This window comes from Nesoenas mayeri (genome assembly GCF_963082525.1).
Source record: "Nesoenas mayeri genome assembly, chromosome: 3".
Taxonomy (NCBI): Eukaryota; Metazoa; Chordata; class Aves; order Columbiformes; family Columbidae; genus Nesoenas; species Nesoenas mayeri.
The window spans coordinates 56,422,130-56,447,078 of NC_137544.1; the positions used below are offsets into that span (position 1 = coordinate 56,422,130).

Consider the following 24,949-nt stretch of genomic DNA (forward strand, 5'->3'; position numbering starts at 1 on the left):
ATGAAGCTGTTTGTTTTATCATAGCAGTTTATATGGTGCTGTGTTTTGGATTTGTGATTTTGTGATTAGAAAACAAAAGTTTGCACTTTAGCCCTTCTGATTCTCTCCCATCCCACTGTGTGGGAGTAAGCAAGCAGCTGAGTGGGGCTGAGCTGCCCACCAGGGCTACTTAAAGGAATTTGTTAGCATTAAATAGATAAACAAACAGATTTAAGGGATTTTGTTTGGTTAGTTGGTTGGTCTTCTTCCTGTAACTCAGTAGTACACAAAATTATATCCTCTGTTCCTTCAAAAAAGGAATGCTGGAGAGGATGGTATTTCTTCCTCTAATCAGCTGGTGTTGCCTGCCAACCTACTGGGGAGGTGCCCAGAAGGCTCATATATTACCTACTCTTTAAAAAGAATATATATGGAGGTTTCCTTGAAGGGTGATTTCTAAAGATAAGACAAAGGTAATAAACATCGCTTCAAAATTAATAACCATCTTACTTTTCCTGTAACCTTCTCTTCCAACAACGAAGATCTCACAGATCATGGCTGTCATGGCTTTGGAAGGATGCACAGCGATGATACAAGATTTCTAAAACTGGCAACTCCCATGAGGCCTATAATATTGTTATACTCACATGCCAAAGCCATTTCACAGAGCCAATCAACCAACAACATATGCACCATAATTATGATTTTTTAATATTCAATCACTACACAAAATCCAGTATTGTGTAAATGAAAACAGCAAATGATTAAATAGCTGCCTACAGAGCATAAATACCCACCATCAGGCACCCCTCTTGCCATGCTTTCCTAGCCCTGTCCTGTGCCTGTTTGCTGTTTAATGATTACCTCATACTGTGTAATGATGCCATTTGGATCCATAGGTTCCTTCCAGTTGAGGAAGATCTTATCTTCAAAAGGAGTTCCTTTCACCGACTTGGCAGGTATAGGGCCTGGCACTACAAACAAAATAAAACTTTTAAAAATAGGAAATTCGAGAGACAGACAAATTAAAGAGATGACAGAACATCCTATTAAAACCAAAAGTGAGCGCAGGTCTGTTTTTATTAATATTCATTTGCATGCAAAAGGCAGCAGTAGAGAGTAAAAAAAAAAAAAGCACTTCAAAGTGTATTTTGTCATTCGCAGTGCAGAGACAGCATGAAGTTGAAACATTACCCCCACATATGGTTTTCAAAACTTCATGCAAAGTCAAATTGTCTCGTAGTATAGCCAGGGGAAACAGTTCAAACTAGATTATGACTTCAGGGAACATCACTGAACTCTATAATAAGCGTATCTTAGGACAAGGACTACATGGTTTTAAAATCCTTTTAAAAAGAGAAATCAAAGGCAAAGAAAAGCCTACGTAATATCCCTTCTTCCAAATCAGAGAAATGCTTACAAAATAGTTTTCAGTCACCCCTTCTTAAGATTTGTTGTTTTAAAAGAAATCCTTGTTTAAAGAGGGGGCTGGGCACAGGGCAAACACACCAGCTCAGCGGCCACGTCCTCCAGCCACTGACGTGCTGGCGCTCCGGATGGATCAAAAGTCCTCACTTCAAATCTTTCCAGCAAGAGGCATTTTCAAAGCTTTGAAATGAACCACATTAAGATGACCCTACTTTCTCATTTTAAACTGAACCAATATCCCTGGTGTAATAACCCATCTCCAGTGTCACCTCAGGCCTCTGTGCCCGAGTGATTCACAATACCTGGTAATCCCATCAACGCCAGGCAGGAGTGCTTGGTTATCACCCATTTCAGCTTACAAGATATTTTTGCCTACACATACAGTTCCTTTTTAACCACAGCAGCTCACCTAGTTTTGAATACATACATGCTGAAAGAAGGGGATGAGGATAAGAGAGTGCTTGAAGAAACCCTGAACCCAAAGAAACACCCTCCCCTCTCAAAAAGCCAAAGTTACCCAAATCTGCAGTCTTTCAAGCTAAAATGCCACTCCTACTTAATATATTGGCATATATTTCTCTCTCCTTCTTAATCAGCCTGTTTTCTTCAACGCAACTTTCAGTGAGCCTCATGCATGACATTTCTCAGGTATTAATTATCGAAGCAGACAGAAGTTTTACAAAGCATAAAAATGAATTAAAACCCACTCGATCAAAGGAAGCACCAAGCACTGTGCTGACAGCACCAAGGAGTGAGTGGTTTGTGTCAACAGTAGGATTTACTTCAGTCTACACGGAACCTATAAATGATGATCTGACCATTGCTACAAACAACATAATTTGGCACATTAGTAATAAATTAATGGAGTCAAAACAGCCCACCAGTAAACAGACGAGAACTTCACAGAAACTGTTCATCCATCTGTCAAGCAAAGACTTAGGAGATGTTTAACTAAAATTGTACATTCCTGCTTTGGTTCAGGGCCCTGATACAGACTGGGCAGTGGATGAAGCCTGACAAGCTGTGACAGCCCCTGTGGTATTGAGAGACTTGCTGTAGGCGTTTTTTGTTTTGTATTTAATTTCATGGGAATACTCTATTGTTTTTCTTCTCTATCTCGAATGAGGTATGAATATACCCTGATGCACACAACATTTTGCCTGGAAGATACGTGCCCATGTGTGCATGTATGTGTCTGCATGTGCATGCATATCTGTGTTTGGGAGGGAACATAAGAATAGCACCAGGGTACGCACACAGAATATGAAATTGGACATTAAAGCATGTTAAAGCATGCAAGGTAAAAAGAAAACTGACTTAATTGCTCAAAAACCTGCAAAATACTTTTTGTGTGGTGCTTTTAAAGAACTGTTTTCACATACAATTGAAACTGGGTGCAGGAGTCTAAGTTCTAGTTTCAATAAAGCCTCCTACATTTTCTGCTTAAACACCCAAATGGGAGAAGCCTCCAGGCTCATCACATCGCATGACTGTGTTTTCTTCTCCTGCAATATAAAATTCATTGCTTGTGGCAGCTGAAGCAATGTTAAACTGACTGGAACTACATGATCCCAGTTAGTTTCATGCTCCTCTTACCACTGCCGTGAGAAGGGCACAAGAACAGAAGCTAGTAGAGTGATGAGCAGTTTGCTGGGAATCCCAGTAAAAATAAGGTCAGAACATAAAAGAGAGCAACAGTGTCTAGAGAAAGAGAACAGTAATTGCCACAAACCTCGCCTACCCCTGCACATTCACCAGAAATGAAGTTTGTGAACAGCTTAAACTACTTGAGAGCTCAACTGGAATTAAAACCAAGAAACAAATAAAAGTTCAAATACCTAGAAAAAGGAACATAATTTTAGTTTGAAGGACATGTTTAGGTGGGTCTTAAGTTATTTCTTCCCTTTCATTTTTTCAGCTGAACCACAATAAAAATGTCTTTTATTTGCACAGCTTTAGCAAAGGGGCAAAGGGAAGTGTAGAAAGAGAAAAGCAGGAGTAGGAATTTCCTTGAATAACAGAGTATCTGTGAGCAGGCCCATAGATTTATTGGTCAGGTTAGTTAAAATAAAGCTTTAACTTCCGCATTCGTCTTTTTATGGTTTTGTACTCAGGTCAGTTATTAGTTACAAACAAATATTTTTAAAAGGCTGAAAGTATTTAAAAAAAAAAAAAAAGAAGAAACAAAAGAATTAACAAAAGCAAGGTAACTGTTGGTAACAGTATTTTGAAGACTCAAACTAAATCTTTCCATGTAGGCAGCCATTGCTGCCTCTTCCCTATGACTCTAAAGAATTAAGAAATACCTTAAACTTCACCTTTCCAAAGCTGTGCTCCCTTTTGTGCAACATTTGGCCAGGACTCCAGTGAGAAACAGCCAGGTAAACATCACCCCCCTATGCTAATAACAGCTTTCAGAAGCCTCCTCACAAACAGCCCAAAAGGCTTTTTTCAGGCTTGTGGCTGCACCTCCAGAAGCCCCATCGCCCACAACAGCGTCTCTTTGCTGCTGTCGCAACTCCTAGTCTTCTTCCTATGTGAGCTCTCGCTCTTCCCCTTGTACTTATAGTCTATACTATATCAAAACACTCAAGACTATTACAAGTGTATATTAAGGGGATGTATGTTACTTCAGATTCCCTATCAATGGCCAGGTATCTGGATAATTCATAAAGTGTAAGTAGCTGTGAGAGGAGCTGGTCTCGGACCTTTCAGCCTTCATACCCTCTCTTTAAAAAGATTCTGGTCGCATTGATTTTCTCTCCACCTGCTGACCTTGTGAAATATGACCCCACCATCTCTCAATGACAACAACAGTAAACACTCTTCCTTTCACACTCATTATTCTATGCTAAACTTCCAATAAGCCAAGATTTACACATATCTGAAGAAGTGAAATCTAAGGAAGTGAAATTGTTTAGGTGGGTTTAATTGTATGGGTTTCAGAAGAGATTTTGAACTTAAACAAAAAACTATGATTTTTCCTATTAAAAAGTATATAAGCATAAAACGGACATGTATATAAAAGCAACATAAAACAGATTCAAAGGGAATTTCAGCAAGGTTTTATAGCAGAAACATCACAACCTCTTCTTTCATGATTTACATGCATCTCCAGAGTCCTTTTAATGAAGCTATATATTTGTAGGGTGAATAACTGATAATCTTTTCTTCTATATACATTTGGGATGGTGAACTATTATAAATACTATGCAAAATAAAAGTACAAACCATCAATCTGACATCAGATCAATTCATTTTAGAGCAATATATTTGCATTAAATTATGTTGCAGTTACAAATAAATTGTGATGCACAAATAGTGTCACTTAAACCTTGTTCTACACTAATTTAACGGGAAATTTATATTACAATGCATTACTTCTGGAAGAAAAACACATTAAGCGACAGCAACCACTATAAAAATGAATTTATATTGCTTCAGTTTTCCTGCTACAAAATAACGAGAGTGCATGTAAACAGAGTATTTTTATGATTATGAAACTCCGTGAAAGCTGTACCGGGTATTATTATGCTATATGGTAAAGGCTATTTGCAGATATATGCACAGTTGTAGTGGGGAAAATTCCTTTGTGGTACTCAAAAAGTAAAATGTATCAGCGACAAACTTACAGCCTTTCTCTGAAGGTAGATGCTCATTTTCAGGAGATAGTGACAGTCAATCTCTTCCACTGTTTACATGTTGCATACAATAAAAATGGCCCACCTTCCCATTTGTTTTTTTCTGAAGGATTTAGCATTTCAGCTTTTATGGTTTTTTATAACTTGAGACTAAGGCTTAAAGAGAAGCATATTTTATATAATTAAAAGGAAAAAAAATCAGAATTGCTATTGCCAATCTTTACCATAACAGTATTGACACTGAAGTCAGTGACAGAAATTACTTATTTGGAAATTGCTCAAGTTGCAACGTTTACACTGAAGAAGAAAATGCTATTGAGAAGAAAACCGATTGCATATTAACAGCCTCCTTCGGCACATGTGCTTTTTAGTGTATGATCTGTCCTCCTGGAGAAGTAAGACTGGTGGGGGACAGCAGAGGACACTGGGTTGTGCCCCCTACGATGTGGTGAACACCCCCAGCCCTGCGCAGGTCTGTGTCACCCACCTGGGGCCACTGCTGGGCTGCGTGGGCGCTGACCCACTCCCGTCAGTGACAAGATCTTCCGGTATATATCAAATTACTAACACAGCAAATATGAATGCTTACAGTCAAGCTCGTAGCCACGCCAACAGCAGCTAATCAGTCTCAGCGACGGTGGCACTCGCCATAGGTATTGGTGCAAATATTAAATGCGGTTAAATCCAAGAGCTGTGGATTTGGTGAATTTGAGGGCTCAGGCACCTAACACAGTATACTGTTTAAACCTTTTTACACCAAATGCTTAATTCAGTGCTCCTCACATCTGGGATTTGGAAACATTTCTCCATGCCAGGGTGAAATAACCTCACATACATACCTTACAACTGAATCAACACCCAGAGTGCTTTCAGCTAGTGCATGGCTTGGGAATTACAGGAACTCCTGGGCCCACAGGTGTGAGCCCTCACTCCACTACAAACTACCATAATAGCCGCTAATTCTGGCCTATTTGCAGGCATCATTATGTCAAACAGAGCGTTTCTACAAATAACTTCATGTGCCGTATCACTTTTTCAGCTATAAAGCTTCTAATCTAGGTATCTAGAGGAAATGAAAGTGGGAAGTTGTTTCAGCCAAGGTAAATAATTCAGTTTCAGGGTCAATTTTTCCCGAGCTATTAATATAAACCCTAGCTTGTATTTCTTGTCTCTGTCACACCTTAAAACAGCTTACTTTGTTAGTTGTTTGTTCAGTGTAAGCTTAAAATACATCTCTGCTAATAATTTAAATATTTTTCTCACTTTCTCACAAATCAACTTTTCTGATGTCTTTAACAAAAAGTGCTCACGTCTTTCTGCAACCACTTCTTTTCCTCTCTCAATGATACAACAATAGCAAATCTTACTGGCTATCTGAAAAAAAGAATTGGGGTTATTTTCATGAGCTGAAAGACAAATAGGTTATCCCAGGCTCCTTTTATCGGTTATAATCAGTTTCAGTTCACTGCTGCTAAACACATAGAACTTCTTCCCTTATTTAACTGCACTGAAACTAATTTTTGCTCCTGCTCATGACACATAGGTCACTAGTCTCCCTTTTTGGTCAAGGACTGAGGTCAACACCTATACCAGTGGCATTTATGCACAACTTCACATTTAAACTTTTATCTTTTAGTCATGGGCTTCTCTTTATTAACTGCAATCATTCGCCAATTTTTTCCCAATAGGATTAGTACACTGGATTCACTCAACATCCATACACATGTCACTTGGCTTGATAAGTTACACATTATTAATGACAGTTTGCCATTTCAAACAATCTCTGCAGCCCTTCTTTGCAGCACTGGACATATTACCTCGCTCATCTCACTGCATTAACTTTTCTCCCAGGTGGGATATTTTTGTTAGTTTTACAATGCTACTGATAAAATTTATATCTGTGTTTTTTCCGAAGCTCCTTGAAATATTGTTTGTTCCCTTTGATCAAAGCATATTTTGTACCTCCTCTTTCCCCTTCCTCCACCCCTCCAATATTTTTTTGAGGTGCCAGAACAACTTGAAAAAGCACAAAGGAAAAACACTTCTCATATCAAATAGCGAATGGAGAAAAATATATATATATATTCTATTTTTTTTAATAAAGGCAACTTATTGCCCTGCTATCAAACACAGAAAAATATTAAACGTAAACTATTTCTATGAAATCCTGCCTCAAAATTGGTGAAAAGTACTTCCTTTCCACACATTTAGAAAGTACACTAAATATTTAAATTTTTAAATTATTTGTCCTCTAATTAGAACATTTTTCCCTTTCTCTGCTGTTTCCCAGCAAGGGGAGCCTGCTGGAGTTTTCCCAGGAGCATGAGTAATAGTTGGGCAGTTGGTGCCTTAACCCTGCACCACAGCTCTAGATGTCTGTCTCCGCAGGGAGCTGGATGAGCCACACTCTCTGAAAGAATTGGAGACCTTGTTTGTGTCCGACAAATGTGTCCTTTGGCTCAGACCAAAGCTTTGGTATACTTTAAGCTCCAGAATGGGTACCTTTCCTACTCCAAGTGATCTTTTTCAATTAGTTGCTTGCATGCTGCTAACTGACATACTCCCTTACTAGTTATAAAATCACCATTGAACACTTTGAGCTTCATGATTTGCTTTCTTCATAGCTGCTCCCTCAGACCTAATGTCACTATTCCTGTTAATCCACTGCCTTTTGCATCTGTTTCCAATTAAAAATTAAGGAAGCATTTATCTGTTTTAATCCCATTCACCATCCGCTGCTCTTAAATGGGTCCCTCTGAGTCTGCAGTGCCCTTGTGAACAGGCAGCTCCGAGAACATGTGCACGCTGCCAATTCATGCTAAGTGATAAATTCACTGCTGGTTCCTGTACTTTAAAGATTAATTTCATCTATCCAAGTTAAAGAGAAATACTTAAAACAAGCAAGTATTCAGATCTAGGTCTGGTCAGAAAGGACGCTACTTTCAAAGTGATATTCCTGGTTCTGTTTTCTTGCAGATACTGAATTACAAGGTATCGATACCTTCATTTATCAGTGACGGTTACAAAGAAGAAGGGGACAGACCTGGAAGCATGGGGGAGACGGGCAAGGCAACAGAAGATGAGGGCAAAATGGTAAATATGAAGAGAGGCAAGAAAATGTGCGATAGAAACCTTTAATTCCAACAGTCTACAAAGCTTTTACTTGATTAGCAGATCCTTGTAAGAAAGAACAGTATTGGAAAGAATACTACACTACAGAAAATCTAACAAGAAGTTAATTATCTGTTGTTGTCATCTGGAGTTTTCAAAGTTTCTGTTTATGAAAAGTACACAACGTAAGTGTAGTTTCAGATAGTCATGTAATCAGTGGCTATTTCTAATTAACGTTATTTACAAAAGTGTAGGAAAATACTGTTGATCCCTCTATTTTCCTTCTCATAAATGAATCACTGATAATGGCCCCACTATGTAATTAACACGACACTCATTCTACAAAACCTGCAAAAATCATTATGACAACGAGACTACTTCTGATCGCAATTCTGTTGCTCTCAACTTCTTAGTCTGAGTCTTCTTAGTCTACTTTAGGCTGCAAACTGTGTTTTAAAACCATTTCAGACAGATACTTGGCCACTTGGACATGGGACTAACCTAGCAACACACACATAGGCAGCCAACTACAGAACTCAGTTTCCTATTGCCATGAGAGCTCAAGGAGAGGCACAGGTGTGACAACACCACCTTTGATCCTCTGAGATGGCTGCAAGCCCTCCGTATTGCACATTGCCTGCATGCTCTGCATTTTGAAATACATGACAAAACAGATATAGAATTTCAAGTCAATCAGTAACGCGCAATTAAAAATCTGCATTTCCTTTCCAAGAGTACCACTCTGTAGATCTAATAAGAGGCAATTTTCAGGTCACAAGCATTATTACTACCAGTCATCTAAATGTAGGTACCATTTAAAATGTATTAATCCCTTCTTGAAAACAACATCTGCTTGAAATAGTTTACCTTAGCAACTTTTGTTCACTGGGTGAGGTTTCTTCACTGTGGTATCTCTGACAACAAAGCTGAGTCTAAACAAGTTCACCAGTAGCACACTGGTGTCCTAGCTTGAGACCAAAACCTGCCTTTTGTGCATAATTTTCCAAGAATAGTCCACAACAAATCCAGATGACAAAACATATGCGCTTGACTCTTCTCTTGACAAGCAGTGCTATAGTAACCAGCCACCCGTCTCTGCACAACTAACTAGATAAAGGCTCTCAGAAACCATAACCTTTCTTGAAAATTCAATTAAAAAGAAAAATAAATCCATTTTCCATGGACCTGACAATATTACAGCTACTTTTTTATTTTTTTTAACCTAAAGGAAAATAACAACCACAAACATCTAGAATGTAAACACAGATACAGAAATAATCCATCATGGATTCTATTTATAATCAACTTTTTTAGAAAGTAATGCTAAAATTTGAATTGCATGAAATATTTTAATTCTGTACTTGTCAATAAATCTTCATGTGATATATATATGTCTCTACAGTTCTCTACAGCTCCTCATATTTTACCTGCTTAATAAGTGCTCTCTCTTTTCTATTGCAACAGTAAACATATTTCTCTTCTGTTTCTTGAAAATATATGGCAAAAAAGGGCTACCAGATTCTAACCTTGATTGCTATCCATATATAAAGCTATACTCTCCCCCATTTTAGAGGCAAACACACCACCTTTTTGAGTTTTATATTATACTCTTATATTAGTCCAAGTATTCCTTTTCTGTTACTGATGGCAGTTTCTATTTTCATTTTGTTGTTGTCAATATTTTAATGAAATCTAAATATAAGAAAAGGAAAGTAAAATTGTTCTTTAGTACCACAATTATACATTAGTAGGGAAAAATATCTATTTTCATTTTAATCTCCTTCATACCAAGATTCATAACCTAACTACCATAGATTATCATTAAAATCTACATCCATTTTTTATTTCTTCCCAGCTAAGGTAAGTTCAACTGTCTTGTCAATGAAACTTCATTGAGATCATTTTAGAGGAATCATATAATAGAATATCTTTGGTTGGAAGGCACCCATAAGGATCGTTGAGTCCAATTCCCAAGTTGTCAAAATAATACTTTAATCTGATGGGTGGCTTTCAAATAGTTAACAGATACTGTACACTGTAACCTGCAACATAAATTATTGCTCAAATATACTTGCTGAAGAGGTTTTAAATCTTGAATAGGGTCCTTAAGCACCAAAACAAAATTTAAACATAAATGTACAGAATTAAATTAATTTTCAAACACTACACCTAATACTGTGAAGAAGTCTTCACCTATCAGCACCACGTTTCTCATCACCTGCATTAGCACATTTTCAGAATGACTGGGAATCCACCCTCCTTTTTCTTGTGAGAGAGAGATTGAGTTTGACTTGCACTACATGGACCGTTTGGGTTATATATGCAGGATGACAGTTATAATACTGTTAAAGCTACTGGTTTAGGACAAATTAATACATTAATATAACTTCCATCCTTCGGGACACATATTGTAACACGCAAAGTCATTTCCTTCCACCTGTCTAGACTGGACTTGGATGTAATTTCCATAACAGCATTTCCACATACCGTCTTCGTCTGTCTGAATAATGGTCTCCTCGCTCTCCTTCCTCCCTTCTGGGTTGGTTAAGATCATTTTGAGGCTGACATTTGTGTAGGGAGGCAGGTGATCCACAACATGTTGGGGTGCTTTGGGGTCCATGTCCAAGCAGTCTGCCTTGCTCTCGTTGTGTCCGCAGAAGTAGTGGTAGCATATAGTGACATTGAAAGTGTGGCAACGAGTGATGTTGTAACCCAGAGATTCCCAATCCACAGCAATGTGTCTGGCCTGTATCTCAGCAATCTTCAACGTTTTTGGTGTTCTCATAGGTTCTAGAAAACAGAATATAATGAAGAAAAACATTGTTAACATCCTTCCTGCTTGAACTGAACTGTACCTGGTAGATGATGCCTCCAGGAATATAAAAGCAAAGGAGATACCCAACAAATACAGACTTAGTACTAGAAGTATCATCCTCTGTACAAGTACTCTGAAGGGAAAAAAAACCTGCCAGTCTCTGGTTTTTTATTTCATTCTTCTCCAGCCTCTCTTTGCAGGTTTCGATCAGTGATTATCACTTAGCAACAGTGAGAAAAAGAATTGTTAATTAACAGTGCAGTGATTCAAAGCCATCAAGAATGCAGGCAGCAAATGCAAGAAGAGTAAGCAAAAGGCCACCCAGCTGCCACCACTGGTTTCCCTTCTTGATTTCCCACTTACCTTTTTTTACCTGTGTAAATTAGAGAGAATCAACATTCACTACACTACAATTTATCATGCCACCAAGCAATGCTGTAATACTAATCATACTAATTACCTTACTAAGCTAGCAGTTACAAAATGATGCAGATACGAATGAATGTTTATTATTTTAGTAATTAAGCTATTCATTCAAGCAAAACCCCTCAGAAATCTTACCAAAACCGCTTTTGGATATTCCCATTGTATCCCACTTCTTTTGGATCCCTAAAACTTTGCCTGGACATTGCTCTGAGCTGATAATCTCTGACCTGCTACCCAAGCTCAGCTGCTCTCCACACATGCCTTTCCATCAGCAGAGTATGTGATGTTCCCTAACCTGTCAGCAATCTTTCATTGTCTCTCCAATGCATTCAATCCTCATGCAAGACTAACTTTTATCGTTGAACTTAATTAAAATGATTACACAATGAAAATCATGACCATGACTATATATACTAGAGTTTCACTGGAAATACACCAAGGGGATCTTTATACCCTGACGATACATCCTTCTTCACTAAATTAAAAAAAGCCTGCTGGAGATACAGCTTCAGCCTGGAGTCCTTGTAGTGTAAGGTCAAAACAGTTGAGATTTTTCAAGGAAGTGAAATGTATATATATGTATTTTTTCTCTTTTAGGGCATAGAAGTTCTTTGTAACTTGCATTTATGAAACAAGAGTAACTCCCAGCCAAAAACACAGATGGTATATTGAAAGAAGGAAATCTGAATCAGTGTAATCTATTCAGCATGCAGTTTGCCAGACAAACTGCAAACATTTAGTTTCAAACATCAAAACAACCAAATTCTAAATATAACATAAAGGTATTCCTAGTAAAATGATGAGTGTTAAGGATTAAAATTTGTGCAAATTTGTTTCCATGACCTATCTTTCCCTTTCTAGATTTTGAACAAGCATGTTCCTTTTGCCCATAAGTACTGAATTATCATATTTATATGGCAAAAAGTACAAATGAAAAAGTACACTTCCTGGGCGGTAGCTTTCTGAACATATTCTATGCTGTGACAATAAGAATCCGAAATTGAAATAAAGCATTGAAAATGTCCTTGAGAGATAAGAGACTTGAAGAGAAGGAGGAAAAAAAGGTTTTTTATAGAGTAAACAACAGCTGGTGCTTTAGCAAGTACAGACAGATGTGAGGCAGTCATTAAAACAAAAAAAAAAAATAGTAGCAACACAGTAGATCTACTGAAGGAGCTGATAAGTCTTCTAAGAATCAGTATTTCCTTGGCTACTGCAAGCACTTAGGAAAAAACCCGAACACACTCAGGTGTCACAGAGGAAGAGAACTGCTAAAAGAGGAAACAAAATACATATACTCAGCCTTTTTCTCATATGAATGGCAGTGTTGTGTTTATTTTAAAAGCTCCACTAATTTTTAAATTCAGTTTTGAATTTTGTCTCTGGTGTGGGTGGTGTTGAAGGCACAACCTGGATTAGTGGAATAAAGAGGAAATTAATTAAATGAGAAGAATATTCCATTTCAGAAGGAAAAATAAGCCTATGATACAAAACTTCCTTGGTGAAGGATATGTTTGCTCTTTTAGGCCTCAAACTCTAAATCAGAGTATGCATAACTAGGTTTTTCACTGCACTCCATTTTCATATCAGTTCTTTCATGACAAGACTTAAACTGCATTCACACTATGTTGTATGGCACTTTCAAAAGAGAAGAAAAAAATAGAAGCTTTGTTAAAAGCTTTTTTAATCTTAAAGAAAAATTATTTTACAATTCTACACAAATTTTACAAATGTGTCGCAGTATCAGAGGAGACACTGAAAAGCATCCTTTATTCACCTGTCAAAAAGGAAAGAATGAAAGACAGAATGTGATCTCGCTTCCTCACAACTATTCCCTTCTTTGGCAGAAATTAAACAACTTCTGCAATATTGAGATGGTAATTAAAGTCTGCAGAGTCTCTCAACAGCTTTGGTAAAGTCTGCCAACTGTCCCACTGCTCCTAGAACGATGCTTTAAAAACACAATTTTACTCTCGCTTCTGGGCAACATTAATGTCAGGGATCTCTAGAGGTAAAGAGCAATTGTTTCAAACTACCACACCACAAAGGCTCCATCTGCAACACCTCAGTAGAAAGCGATCTTTGAATAATTATTTTTCTCAGATAAAACACTACTGAATTTTTCAGTAGGCTTCCCAAAAATCTCAGCATCTCATTAAGAATAACTTTGTTCTTGATGAGGGCAAGAGAAGTGTTCGTCTGCTGCTTTTCCCTTTCTTCATCACACTTCAGGGTTTGCATTTTACTGAAACATTTCCTTAATCCTGCTGGGATGTAATTTCAATTTACGTATTCTCTTCTGATCTCTGGATATTTTTTCCGTTCTACTAATCCCAGTAAATCAATTTACATCTTGTCTTCTCAGTTGTTCTTTTCTCACTTTTCCTCTTCCAGTCACATCTAGAGCTTCTATCGTCACATCTAGAACTTCTATCTAAAATATATAGACATTCAAGCCCACAACGTCTCACTTCGTTGTTGAATTACTCATATCAAATCAGTGCCCTGTGTCAAAGAGGAAAGAAATATGACTATCCTAAAATCCCTGCTCATTTTTTATCCTATCAGCTGGAGTTTCAGTAATTATGGCAGGAAGCACTTAATATTTTCCAAACAATCTACCAATTACCCCTGTGAGACAGGTAAGTGGTGTTAATCCTCTTCCGCAAGGAGAGACACAAAAAGGTTAACAGCTCGTTCAAAGCTACAAGGTGATTTACTGCCAGGGCCAAAAGAAAACTGATTGGTACCTAGCTCCCAAGCCACCAATGCTCTGGCCACCAGACAGTATCAGCTAGCAGCAGCAATTGAGAGAGCTCATTTACACTTTATTTTCCTGTGCATCCACCAAAATGCTAACTCTTTAAAAAGAACAAAAATGAGAAGCCGAGTTTTTTGCAGATTTTCTTAGGACAAGTTTGAAAAAGCATAACAGTGCCCAGACACTGAGCGAGTATCTGAGCATAAGGACATGTTATTTGAAAAACAATAGTTTGGTTTATTCATTCTGAAAGATTTCTTGATTGATAGCTTGGAACTTGAGTGAAACGGCGTATTTTTTGCATTAAATCTTGCATTTAAAATTAAAATTTTTGGGAGAGGGTATTCATAATTTATTTTTTCAAGACTTTTTCTCCAGCAGAGAATACATTTAACCCTGGAGACAGCTCCTTGTGGTGATAGCAGAAAGTGCTTAGGGCATCTGCTACTGCAGGAAATTCAATATCCTGTGACTGTATCAAGCTCTTAAATGTAAACATCCTGACTGGCAGAGTCATGTCTTCCGAAAGAAACAGGAAATAGGCAAAAAGGCATATGGGCAATGTGGTGGTGGTGGTGGTGGTGGTGGCAGGGCTGACCTTTCTTTCCTCCTGAGTCCTCTGCTGAGGGCACGTTCCCTTCTGCCAGACCCTTCCTGTCCCCAGGCTACTGCCAGGACCTCCACTGCATTCCCACCTCTGTCCACACCCAGCTTCTTCCCCTGTCTTCTGTTCTCAGTGCCTGGCAATGCCCAACTCTGTTATCTTCCTCCTCATCACCCTCCCTTTATCTCTTGGCAAATGAACACTATCAAGCTGACTCGGATCCATCCTCTGATCTGACTGCTTTTACTCTCACTGAACCAATTAAAATCAGAGGCACTGAGAGAATATCAAAAGAACAGAAAAACCCAGAATAATAAGAGACCTCTACACTTACACAGATTACTAAATCCTCATTCTTTATCCTGAAACTGCATTAAGTAAAAGAATTACATGCATGTGGCACTTGCAACAATTTATGGATCAAGAAGATTTAACCTAACTTTATGGGATAAAGTAAAGAACAGGTTTAGTAATTCTCCAAAGGTTAATAATTCAGGGATAGACCGCAAAAGAGACTGAACCTGTTGACCCTATACCACCTCTCAACTGCAGGATGATTTAATAAGACGCTCCAGATAACAGATAAAATGAAATTCATTTTTTTTAGTGCTTGATAAGCAACACATGATACGACAAGTCAATATCAAAGCCTCTTCATAGAGATTATCTTCACAGAGATGGCAATGAAAACAAAAGTCTTCATAGTTGCAGAAGCAGAAAGGTGAGAGCATGCATTTCTTTGGAACTTATTTTTAATGATAATACATATAACCCTGCTGTCAATCAGAGAAAAAGAAATGTCCCAAAGTTGTGAAAAAAATCTCATAAAAGGAGGCTAGTAAAGCATGGCAAGTCCTTTGTTTTTCCTGCCTTTCCTCAGAAATCCTAAATGTTGATTGAAAGACACAGTTTCATTTCCATTTATCTAGCAGGGAAGGGCGAGTTACATCATCCGACCAGCAGACAGAACACATATTTGTTTGCATGAAATGGAAAACAATCAGAAAAATTTTAAAGCACAAACATTTCAGATAAAGATGGTGCTTCTCAAGCACCACCACATACTGTCTATATACCGCTTGTGTATACAATTCTTTAATTGGAGTTGGCTTTCAGATCTTTCCTCCCCTTGAACTCTTTCTGGTATGGCATTACGCTGAGGACCTTACTACAAATTTCTGCTTTAACCACACTGACTGAAATTCCTAAGAAGTTTAAGAGTGACCCAGGTCAGCTTCACTGGTGACACAGGAGGTGAAAACTAACTGTACTTCGAGGGTGAGATAATGCATACATTTGCATAAGGTTTGAGGGAACTGTGGGGAGATGTGGGGCTTATATTAAATAAAAACTCTGATGAAGAAAAGCAAATGTATGACAATTATTAAAGAAGCAGAGTACATTTGGCTTAAGAGAGCAATCCTGTAATTAAAGCCACAGTGTTTCTGACAGAGACTTCTTTAATTATCTTGCCCTAAAACAAAAATGTCATAGAAAAAACCATGTCCTCGTTTTTATTCTAATATTCTCAGTCTGAACAGCCACTGGAATTCCCCAGACTTTTCTTTATGAGAACATGAGTCTCTCTCTGTCCTGTGGCTTCTCCTGACCTTTCCAGGATAGGTCTCTCCTTGGCATGTGGGAAATAAAAGAGGCTTATTCTAAGATGTCACTCTGGCTCCTGCTGCTTCCTCGGTTCATGCAAGGTCCTACAAAAACAAAATGTTTCCAGATTTCAAAAGAAATATGTTACAGTCCTGAGGCTGTAAAGAATTCCTCTCAAAAGACCCCTGATAAGAGCATGGAAGAATGGCATGAGTGAAAGCCATTTGAGGAAGCACAACTCAAACCAGAATAGCTGTCAAATGTGCAGTAAGAAAACCACAAACAAAGGTTCCTCACTTGCTCGGTTCAGTTGCAATACTCTCAATTATCACTTTTGTTATTAGTGAGCAATGAATCATGTAGAAAGGTTTTACATAGATACTACGCTCCCTTGCATCATAAATTTGGTTCAGATTGCTGTATATAAAAGTGCATCACTCGTTGAAAAGGGCTGGACGAGATTTAGACATTTCAACAGACAATGAAACTCTGAGCAGGAAAACACATCGACTGTGATCTGCATTTTTGTGGGTGAACTGCTGACCATCAAAGAAGCATCTCATAATTAAGTTATGAACAAAGCTACCAAAAATCCCTAGGTGAGGTGAGCTGTCCTAGAATATCCACGATGAAACCTCTGTTTTCCAAGGTTTATTAATCTACAAGTGCATAAGAATTTACTTCAGCCTAATTCCCAGTAACTGCATTATTTAACAATCTGATGATAATACAGGAAGACCCAATTTATTCAGACATCCCAGGAATGCCATCTATTTCAGCCTGATTTCCTTGAATCAGTCTGTATTTCATGACAGAACAATTCTTGTAAATCCCATTCAAGTTTCCTGCCTGTAACTCTGGCATATTTTTGGCCAATTCCAAGTAGAGTGAAAGGCCAGCTTGGAGATAAAGGCAAAAATCAATTAACAGCACTGGCCTCAATCCTTTAACAACTACTTAATGATAGTTCATGAACTGCTTTTCTTCAGTCAGAGACTCTCTCCTACCTACTTACGTGTATTCCAAGCCAAGCCCACACAACATCATATTGCTAATTGGATCAATATAGGCTTTTCATAAGTGAATTAAATACGTTATTTTTCCAGATATTCTGGTGTTGGAGTATCTGTAATCCTTCATACTTAGAACATACAAAACCCAGGACTCCTGCCATGCATGTAAATACAGGTTGGCGAGTCTAACTGAGGTAATAATTTTATATATTTTTTTTTTTTTCAAATCTTGTTCCATGTCAGGAGCATAGAAGCCTGACTAGGCAACCAAATTTGAAAACTCAGACCTTCGATCTTTTAAAACTTGAAAACTTGAAAAGAGAATCCAAGTGAAGTTGAAAAGTCATGCAATTTGATGTAATTTTAGCTCAGACAGAAAAGGACAAATTAACAGGTGTGTAGGCCGTGATAAAAATCAAAGGGGTTACTGAGCATCTCCCTTCTCAGATGTATAACACACAGAGGATACAAAACAAATACAGACGTAAACACAAAAAGAACCCACTTTGTGTACATTAGTATGTCCATCTATTCGCTCTGTGAAATATGAGCTCAGAACAAATGAAACAATGGCATTTATACTGTACTAGCACTATGGATTTATGTTGTTGCAAATGAAGGTTATAATGTGATTGCATGAAAATCCATGAGCTTTTTCTCTTTTAATTTCATCTAGCAACTGACTTATTAAGCAAGCTTACAAATTTCTTATTGACCACATACCTCAGGGAGCTGAAGAAAATATCTGAATTATTACATAGATAATCAGCAGCAGTACACTAGTTTCAGTAGCAATGAGGGGATATTCAATATATTTTATGACATAACTTTTGGATGTAAAATATAGCTGTCCCTGTTTCAGCAGTATAGTAAAGAGATGAAATATAACTGTACTACTGACGATTATTTGCCCATTCCCTCTTGATAGTATGTTTATTCTATTGCCTCCATGCATGATTAATAGTTTGTGCATCTTTAGCATGTAATCAATAGCTGTGAAGTGTTGTATTAGCTTTAGAGATTAGACATCCCTTGCTAATAAAGTCCATTGATTCCTCCAGTTTAGCTTAGCTGTAGATATCCACTTTTTTTTTTTTTCTCTCTTTTTTTTTTCTTCTTCTTTTTCCTCTGAGTTTAAATTAAAAGCAGATGTATAGTCAAGGAGGAAAAAGGAAAAGCTGGCATGATCTCTTTAAGCTCATTCCTCCAGATGAACAAAACCTATCTGGTGTTGGAAAACATGAATCAGCATGTCAACAAGCATCAGACTGCAAGAGTAAACACAGGGAAACTCTGACATTACAAAATACCTCAGAAACCTGTCCAGGACTGCAATGGTGAAGATTAATTGTGTAAAGTCAAATACAAAATTAACAGCGATGGGGAAAAAAATGACGCTTTGACTTAAACATTAGTCTAATGGACATATTAAATCAGAATGGAAAACTCATCATCTAAATCAACAATGATATTACAAAGACTATATTAAAAAATATATAATATGCATTCACACACACACGTATACACTTTTTACCCACTTTAATAGTGAACCTAAATATTTGACACTATGAAGAAAGAATTTACAAACATTTATTTGAATCTAAACCACCAGTTTGCTTAGATGATACATTTTTCATTTCTCTCCAATGCACATTCATAAGCATATTTTTATGATTTTGTTTACAAACAATATATTTAGGAACTTAGGATGTTATGAGCATTATGCATAATGCCTGAGTAGTGTGAATAATCAAAACCAGAGTTTTCTATAGATATTGTTAAAGCCTTAGTTCCTTTCTCCTGTATATAAAAAGTTCAGTGGTTAAAGCTAGGAAGCATAAATGTCACTATATGAAATAAGGTGACTAAACGTGGAACACAGTCTATAATAAATAAATAGTAAGCACAGAAAGGAGTGAATAAAATTATGGTCACATTCATGTCTGATAACTAAGAATTGAAACCTGCAAGCAGTAATTATGATAGCCACTTAAAACTTTTATTAATACATATATATGTGCATGTGTATCTACACACAGATACCACACGTGCATTTCCCCACACACAGACTAAACATCCATGAAAATGCACGTTCTCTCTCCACACACCTACTGAAACTTTCTCCACTTGATTTGCTCCCATTCCCACTTTGTCCCATCTGGTTCCTGTAGCCCCTGGTTGAAACCACCCGCCCTCGAGCCCCCTCCCTGCCGCCAGCAAAGCCTCCAATCTCCACCAGTGGCACAGCCCACAAACCTGTCCCTCCAGTGCTGTGTTTGTATGGTAAAACCGAGTAATATTCGTATATTGCACCTTGCTCCATCTCTGTCCCTTTCACAAAAGATATCATTATATATCATACTATATACATATATATATATATCACTATGTGATACCTGTCATAGAATGTATGTGATAAACCTTGGCTGAAACACAAATTAAGTGGCTTAAAACCAATAATGACCCTGTATCATACAATGTAGCTGCTGTATGTCTCTTGTCCTGTCAGTGGAACAATCCTGTGGTGGTTTTTTTTTGTTTGTTTGTTTTTGTGTGGTTTTTTTTGTTTGTTTGGGGTTTTGTGTGGGGTTTTTTTTTGTGTATTTTTGTTCTTTTGTTTGTTTGTTTGTTTTTAATTTTCCTTTTTTCTTCTCCAAATGACTAAACCTGTAGCTTCTACCACACAGAAAAAGTTTCCTTAAGCACTTGGAAATTTATTTAGTTAAATGGCTTACTCTTCTTCACTGGTTCATACAAAGTTAAGAACGTAGGTTGAAAATAGCAGCAAGCTTGTTTTCTTCATAAATGCAGCCAAAACAACACAGGTGGGCAAAGAATTCCTCTGACATTAGAATCTTGGAGAAAATAATTAACTATTTTCAAAGGTACTTAGAACTCTAAAAATGCTGGTATGGTGCCAACAGGCAAATTCTTTTTTAAGTTGGATACCTGATTAACATTAATTTTTACCACCTTTGAATTTCAATGAAATTTTGTTACTTAAGTCACTCAGACACCTGTGAAAACCTAACTAAATATGACTAAAACACCTTCTCATTCTGTTGGTCAATGACCAGTGCAAGTAACTGGCAAAATGTCACACTTGTCCCAGTATAAAGAGTCCTTTTTCTTTATGCCTCCAGCACACCTTAGCCTGGTATTTCTTTACAGATATTTCATTAAACAAAAAACCTTCTGTGCATTTTAAGCAAGCCAATTTCAGTTCAGCTGTCCCTTCATGTAACTATTAGAAAAAAATGTATTCTTGAGTAAACAGGCAAAGCACCGTTTATGATTTGCAAATGGAAGAGTCGTGAAGCTGTCATTGGAAAATTCAGTGCCAAGTTGTTAACTTCTGGAGAGGACGTTTTTGTTTGTTTGTTTGTTTTTCTTTGTGAAAAGTTCTTTAAAATACTTGTTTTCAGAACGGAAAAGGATTATAAGGAATATCTGGTTTTTGACTTGCTCAACTTGCTCTGTCTGGGCAGAATTCACAACATGGTACCAATTCTCTGGGCTACCACCATCTGGCTACAAATGTTGGCAAGGCCAGTTTGGGAACTGGGACCTGCTCCTGCAAACTTTTTGCTCCTGGAGCTGCCTTTACTCAAAAGGAGCGGGGCTCTAAGGAAGGGAGCTCATGAGCATCTCTCCTCTACCATGAAACAGGGTCTTTGCCACAAGGAGTGCAAAAACAACAGAAAACCTTTGCTTGCAAACAGAGACAATGGCAACCTGGAAAAGTGCTTTCTAAAATAGGCTGTGAAATCTAAATAACTTATTTCCATTTAACATTTAGCTGCATAAAATACTCCAAAGAAATTGCCCTGCTGCTTTACTTTCAGCCAGCTAGTATTTTGCAAAGCTACGGTTTCCTATCTAAGCAGAAACTTGGGAAACATAAAATAATTCACTCAACAGTAAAATTAAGTAATTTATTTTAGAAACAATTTTCTCTTTGCAAACTTCCTTTGAACACTTCTGGTTTATTATGATCTCAAGATACAAAAAAATGCTCCTGAAAATCATCCCTGAGTATTTTCAGTCACCAGTAAAGCTGGATGAGTGATAACAGAAAACAGTGGCAAACCCAGCAGCTCACTGGAAGCAGACAAAGAAACGCAATTTTAGATGCTGTTGATAATAACTAATACTCCTTTTAAAAAAAGGTATTTTCATAAAAAGTGGTTAATTAATGAGTGATTGTTCTTGCCTTATGCAGAATAGATGGTGTTGTTAAATGCAAACCCAACAAACCTACTTTTCATTCACATGTAAAGGCTTAGCTCTTCATTTGCAGGAGGAGGCATGGCTCTTTATTATGCGTTTTCTTATTCTAGATACCCATCTAGAGATCTGTCTAGTTCAGGCTGTCAATCATACTCAATGATTTTACCACGTTCTGACTTTCAAAAAGATACTGTACTAGCACAGTTGTCTTGGCTTCATTGTTTTTGCAAAGCAACTGCCAACGTGCTACTCCAACCAGTGCTACTGCAACACTCACCCAAGAGAGTGTCAATCACGCCTGCTGAGTAAGTGGAGCATTAAATTATTTTTTTATTCCTATGTTGTACATGCTGAATCACTGTCAGCATACAACAGAATACAAAAAGGAAAGGCAACCAATTAGTCAAGTCAAGGCCATGCAGGCGAAAGCAGTACTCATTTGGAAGTGCAGGCTAATTGTTGGACACTGGTATTATGTCACTTAAACCAGATTTATTGCTGAGTGTAATAAATGCTTAGGAGGAACAACAATCCCTTCCCCCCAAACTTATTACTGAAAGGCTTTAAATTCTCCTGAATGCCTGTTAGGCAATTTTAGAGCTCTCTTCTATTTTTTTTCTTAATACCTTATCTAACTGTTATCTAACTGTTTAACCTTTTGGAGACTGGCATAATGAGCACACATGTAACACCGTCCCCTCTTGTTACCACAATCAACCCACTAGCTCATAACCTTGCTTGACAACCATGATAATTTGCAGGATTAAGAAACTGCTGTAAAATGTCTCAAAAAATAAAATTCCTTGGAGTTGGTTTGAAGACCTTTTATAACTGATAATGAAATTATCTTTTTTTACTTACATTCAAAATAAACCTGATTCTTGACAACTTTTGCATTCACTTTTGTTGTTACTCTATTCATGTTCATGTCAGCTAGTGATGCCAGCCTTCATCTCCTACTGGCCATCTTCTCCTTCTCCCTTTCTCCTTAAAGAGAACCTTAAAGTTATGGCAGCTCTTGCCTTCCCAAGTTCACCTGCTACTTTAATATTTAGGCAAAACTATAACATTATTATTAATTTGAGATGTAACGCAGATGTGTGTTAATAGGAAAAAGACAAACAAACAAAAACCAACGAACCAAACCCAAATACATGTTTGCCTCTTCCAGCATTCCTTCACTTACTGCTTTTGACTTGGATATCTGGAAAAGTGATTGAATCACAGCATCATACAGAACAATTCAACTTGGAAGGGACTTCTGGAGGTCACATAACCCAACCTTCTACTCAAAGCAATTATTTCAGGTTATTCAGGAACTTGCCCAGCCTATTTCTGGATAATTCCAAGGAAGGGGATTCTACATTGTCTCAGGACTGCAGGCATGGAAGATATATAGGAGATAAAAATGCGACTTCGAGGCTTGAGCTGATTTCTAACTATATGGTATTTGGAACAAGACAGAAGAGCAGTACTGTTCCGCTATTCCCTAAAACAGCCTCAGAATTTTTTGAATTGTGCTTCACAGCATCTGGCACTGACCTCTGTTACATGGCAAGACTGCAAGAACTTAAATTTCAAATTACTTCACCTTGCTTGACATACCACTATGCACAGTTCACAGAATATTAGAAGTATTGCTTCCTAGTAAAAAAAACCAGAACAAAACAAAAAACAACTTAATTGCAGTATTTAAATTGAATGCACAAACAACACTGAACAAAAAAAATTCATCTTTCTTCTCCACAAACCACTTTAATGCTAGAGAGCAGAAGTGATCAACTCACTGTACTCTAGTCTCCATATCTTCCACCAATATTTAGAGATATTTGGCGAGGGGTGGCTGTCTTAAAAAAATGGGTTGTGGTTGTCCTGTTTAATAACCTTTAGGTTATTATACATATCTACTTGAAAGTTGTTGCTCAGTAGGGCTTTTTGTTTGTTTTGGTTTTGTTTGGAGGTATTGGGTTGGTTTTTATACTGGATATTTTAATAAAACACAAGAGCAGAACTCATTCATCACAAGTGTGCAGCAATGCAACTAAGTATTTTGCCTTTGCTTCTTAATGAAATGAAAAGAAAGATGGGAAAGGCCAACAGTTTAAATCTGAACATACAGGACACGGAAGACAATGTTTTGACATCTAGACAAAATAATGCATATTACATTCTTGTAAGAAACTGGCTAATATCCTTACACTTTTGTGATCTGTACTAACATTGTCACCATCAGTCTTATCAATGAAATTTATGTTTTTAGACTCTAGTCTAACTACTCTAGTACCTGGGTAATGCAGTGCTCTTTTCAGCATTACAACAAAATGAGTAATCTCTTAACTCATTTTGGGTGAAGGCTTTATAGAGCAATTGAAGATTTTCACAGCTAAGCATTTAAATCAAACCAGTTAGTGAGAGGGTGAACTCTCTTATTTAATAATGATGTCTATCATCAGATAGTTCTGCCAGGGCTGCAGGACTGGCTTATCTAAGTGACATATAGTCTGCAGGAAAGGCAGCACATACTCTGAAAAGTGTGCACACAGGTTGTATTTCAAGCATAACTCCTGAATGGTTTCAAGAGAAGAAGTCACTAGAGCTGTAGAAATTTCTAAGCAAAGAATGTAATCCATGTCCTACTTGCAGTTTGGCTCCTGAGCAATGTGTCCCTCAAGAAAGACATCCAGTAGACATTCATTCCAAAGGGACAACATGCTTGTCTTCTTATGGACACAAATGCTACTACCTAATTAAAGTTGGGCATCTGGGCATACAAAATTATGTTTCCTTCATCTGCTGAGGAGTCCAGTGGGTTTTTTTAAGCTACTCTACATTTAAATTCTGTGTGGATTTTTTTTTGTTTTGTTTTATTCTGTTTTCAAGACACAAAAATCCTCAAGGAAATTTATTTTAAATGTTTGGTTTCTTTAGTGTTGCTGGCTCTGAACTCTCATTCTCGACTAGCTATCTCGATTAGGCCACAGCTGAGTAGCGTGCTAGGAAACAGCTATCCATCTTCGAAATGATCCAAAATACTCTGAGTTGGTTTTAATTATTTTTATCATGATTATTAGATGCCACATCAATTCAAATTTAACTAAATATAAAATATTGGAAGAGGAAGTTACCCATAGACTTGTAAGAAATTAATTTAAATTAAATAGCCCACAAATGAAACAGTTTTGTCTGTAACAGGAGCTGGTTGGAAACTGTTTTATGCAGCCTGCTGTTTACACAGCAATTTAAAAGTCCGATTATAAAAATCAGCATTTGAGAAGGGCAATGCAATAAAGCCAAAAGATACTGGATTATATTGACAACAAAATGATAATGACTTCT

The 24,949-nt window shown here is 37.4% G+C and overlaps 1 protein-coding gene across 2 annotated transcripts in view; it reads right to left on the reverse strand.

Moving 5' to 3' along the window:
* The window catches only part of PTPRK (protein tyrosine phosphatase receptor type K), a gene marked incomplete at both ends in the record, with an annotated part of 407,260 nt that overhangs the window by 83,360 nt on the left and 298,951 nt on the right, over positions 1-24,949 (reverse strand). For both annotated transcript variants that reach the window (XM_080341013.1, XM_080341012.1), the window contains 2 exons: positions 844-953; positions 10,647-10,949. In XM_080341013.1, coding sequence (XP_080197139.1) covers positions 844-953; positions 10,647-10,949 — 413 coding nt within the window. The remainder of the gene's footprint in view (positions 1-843; positions 954-10,646; positions 10,950-24,949) is intronic.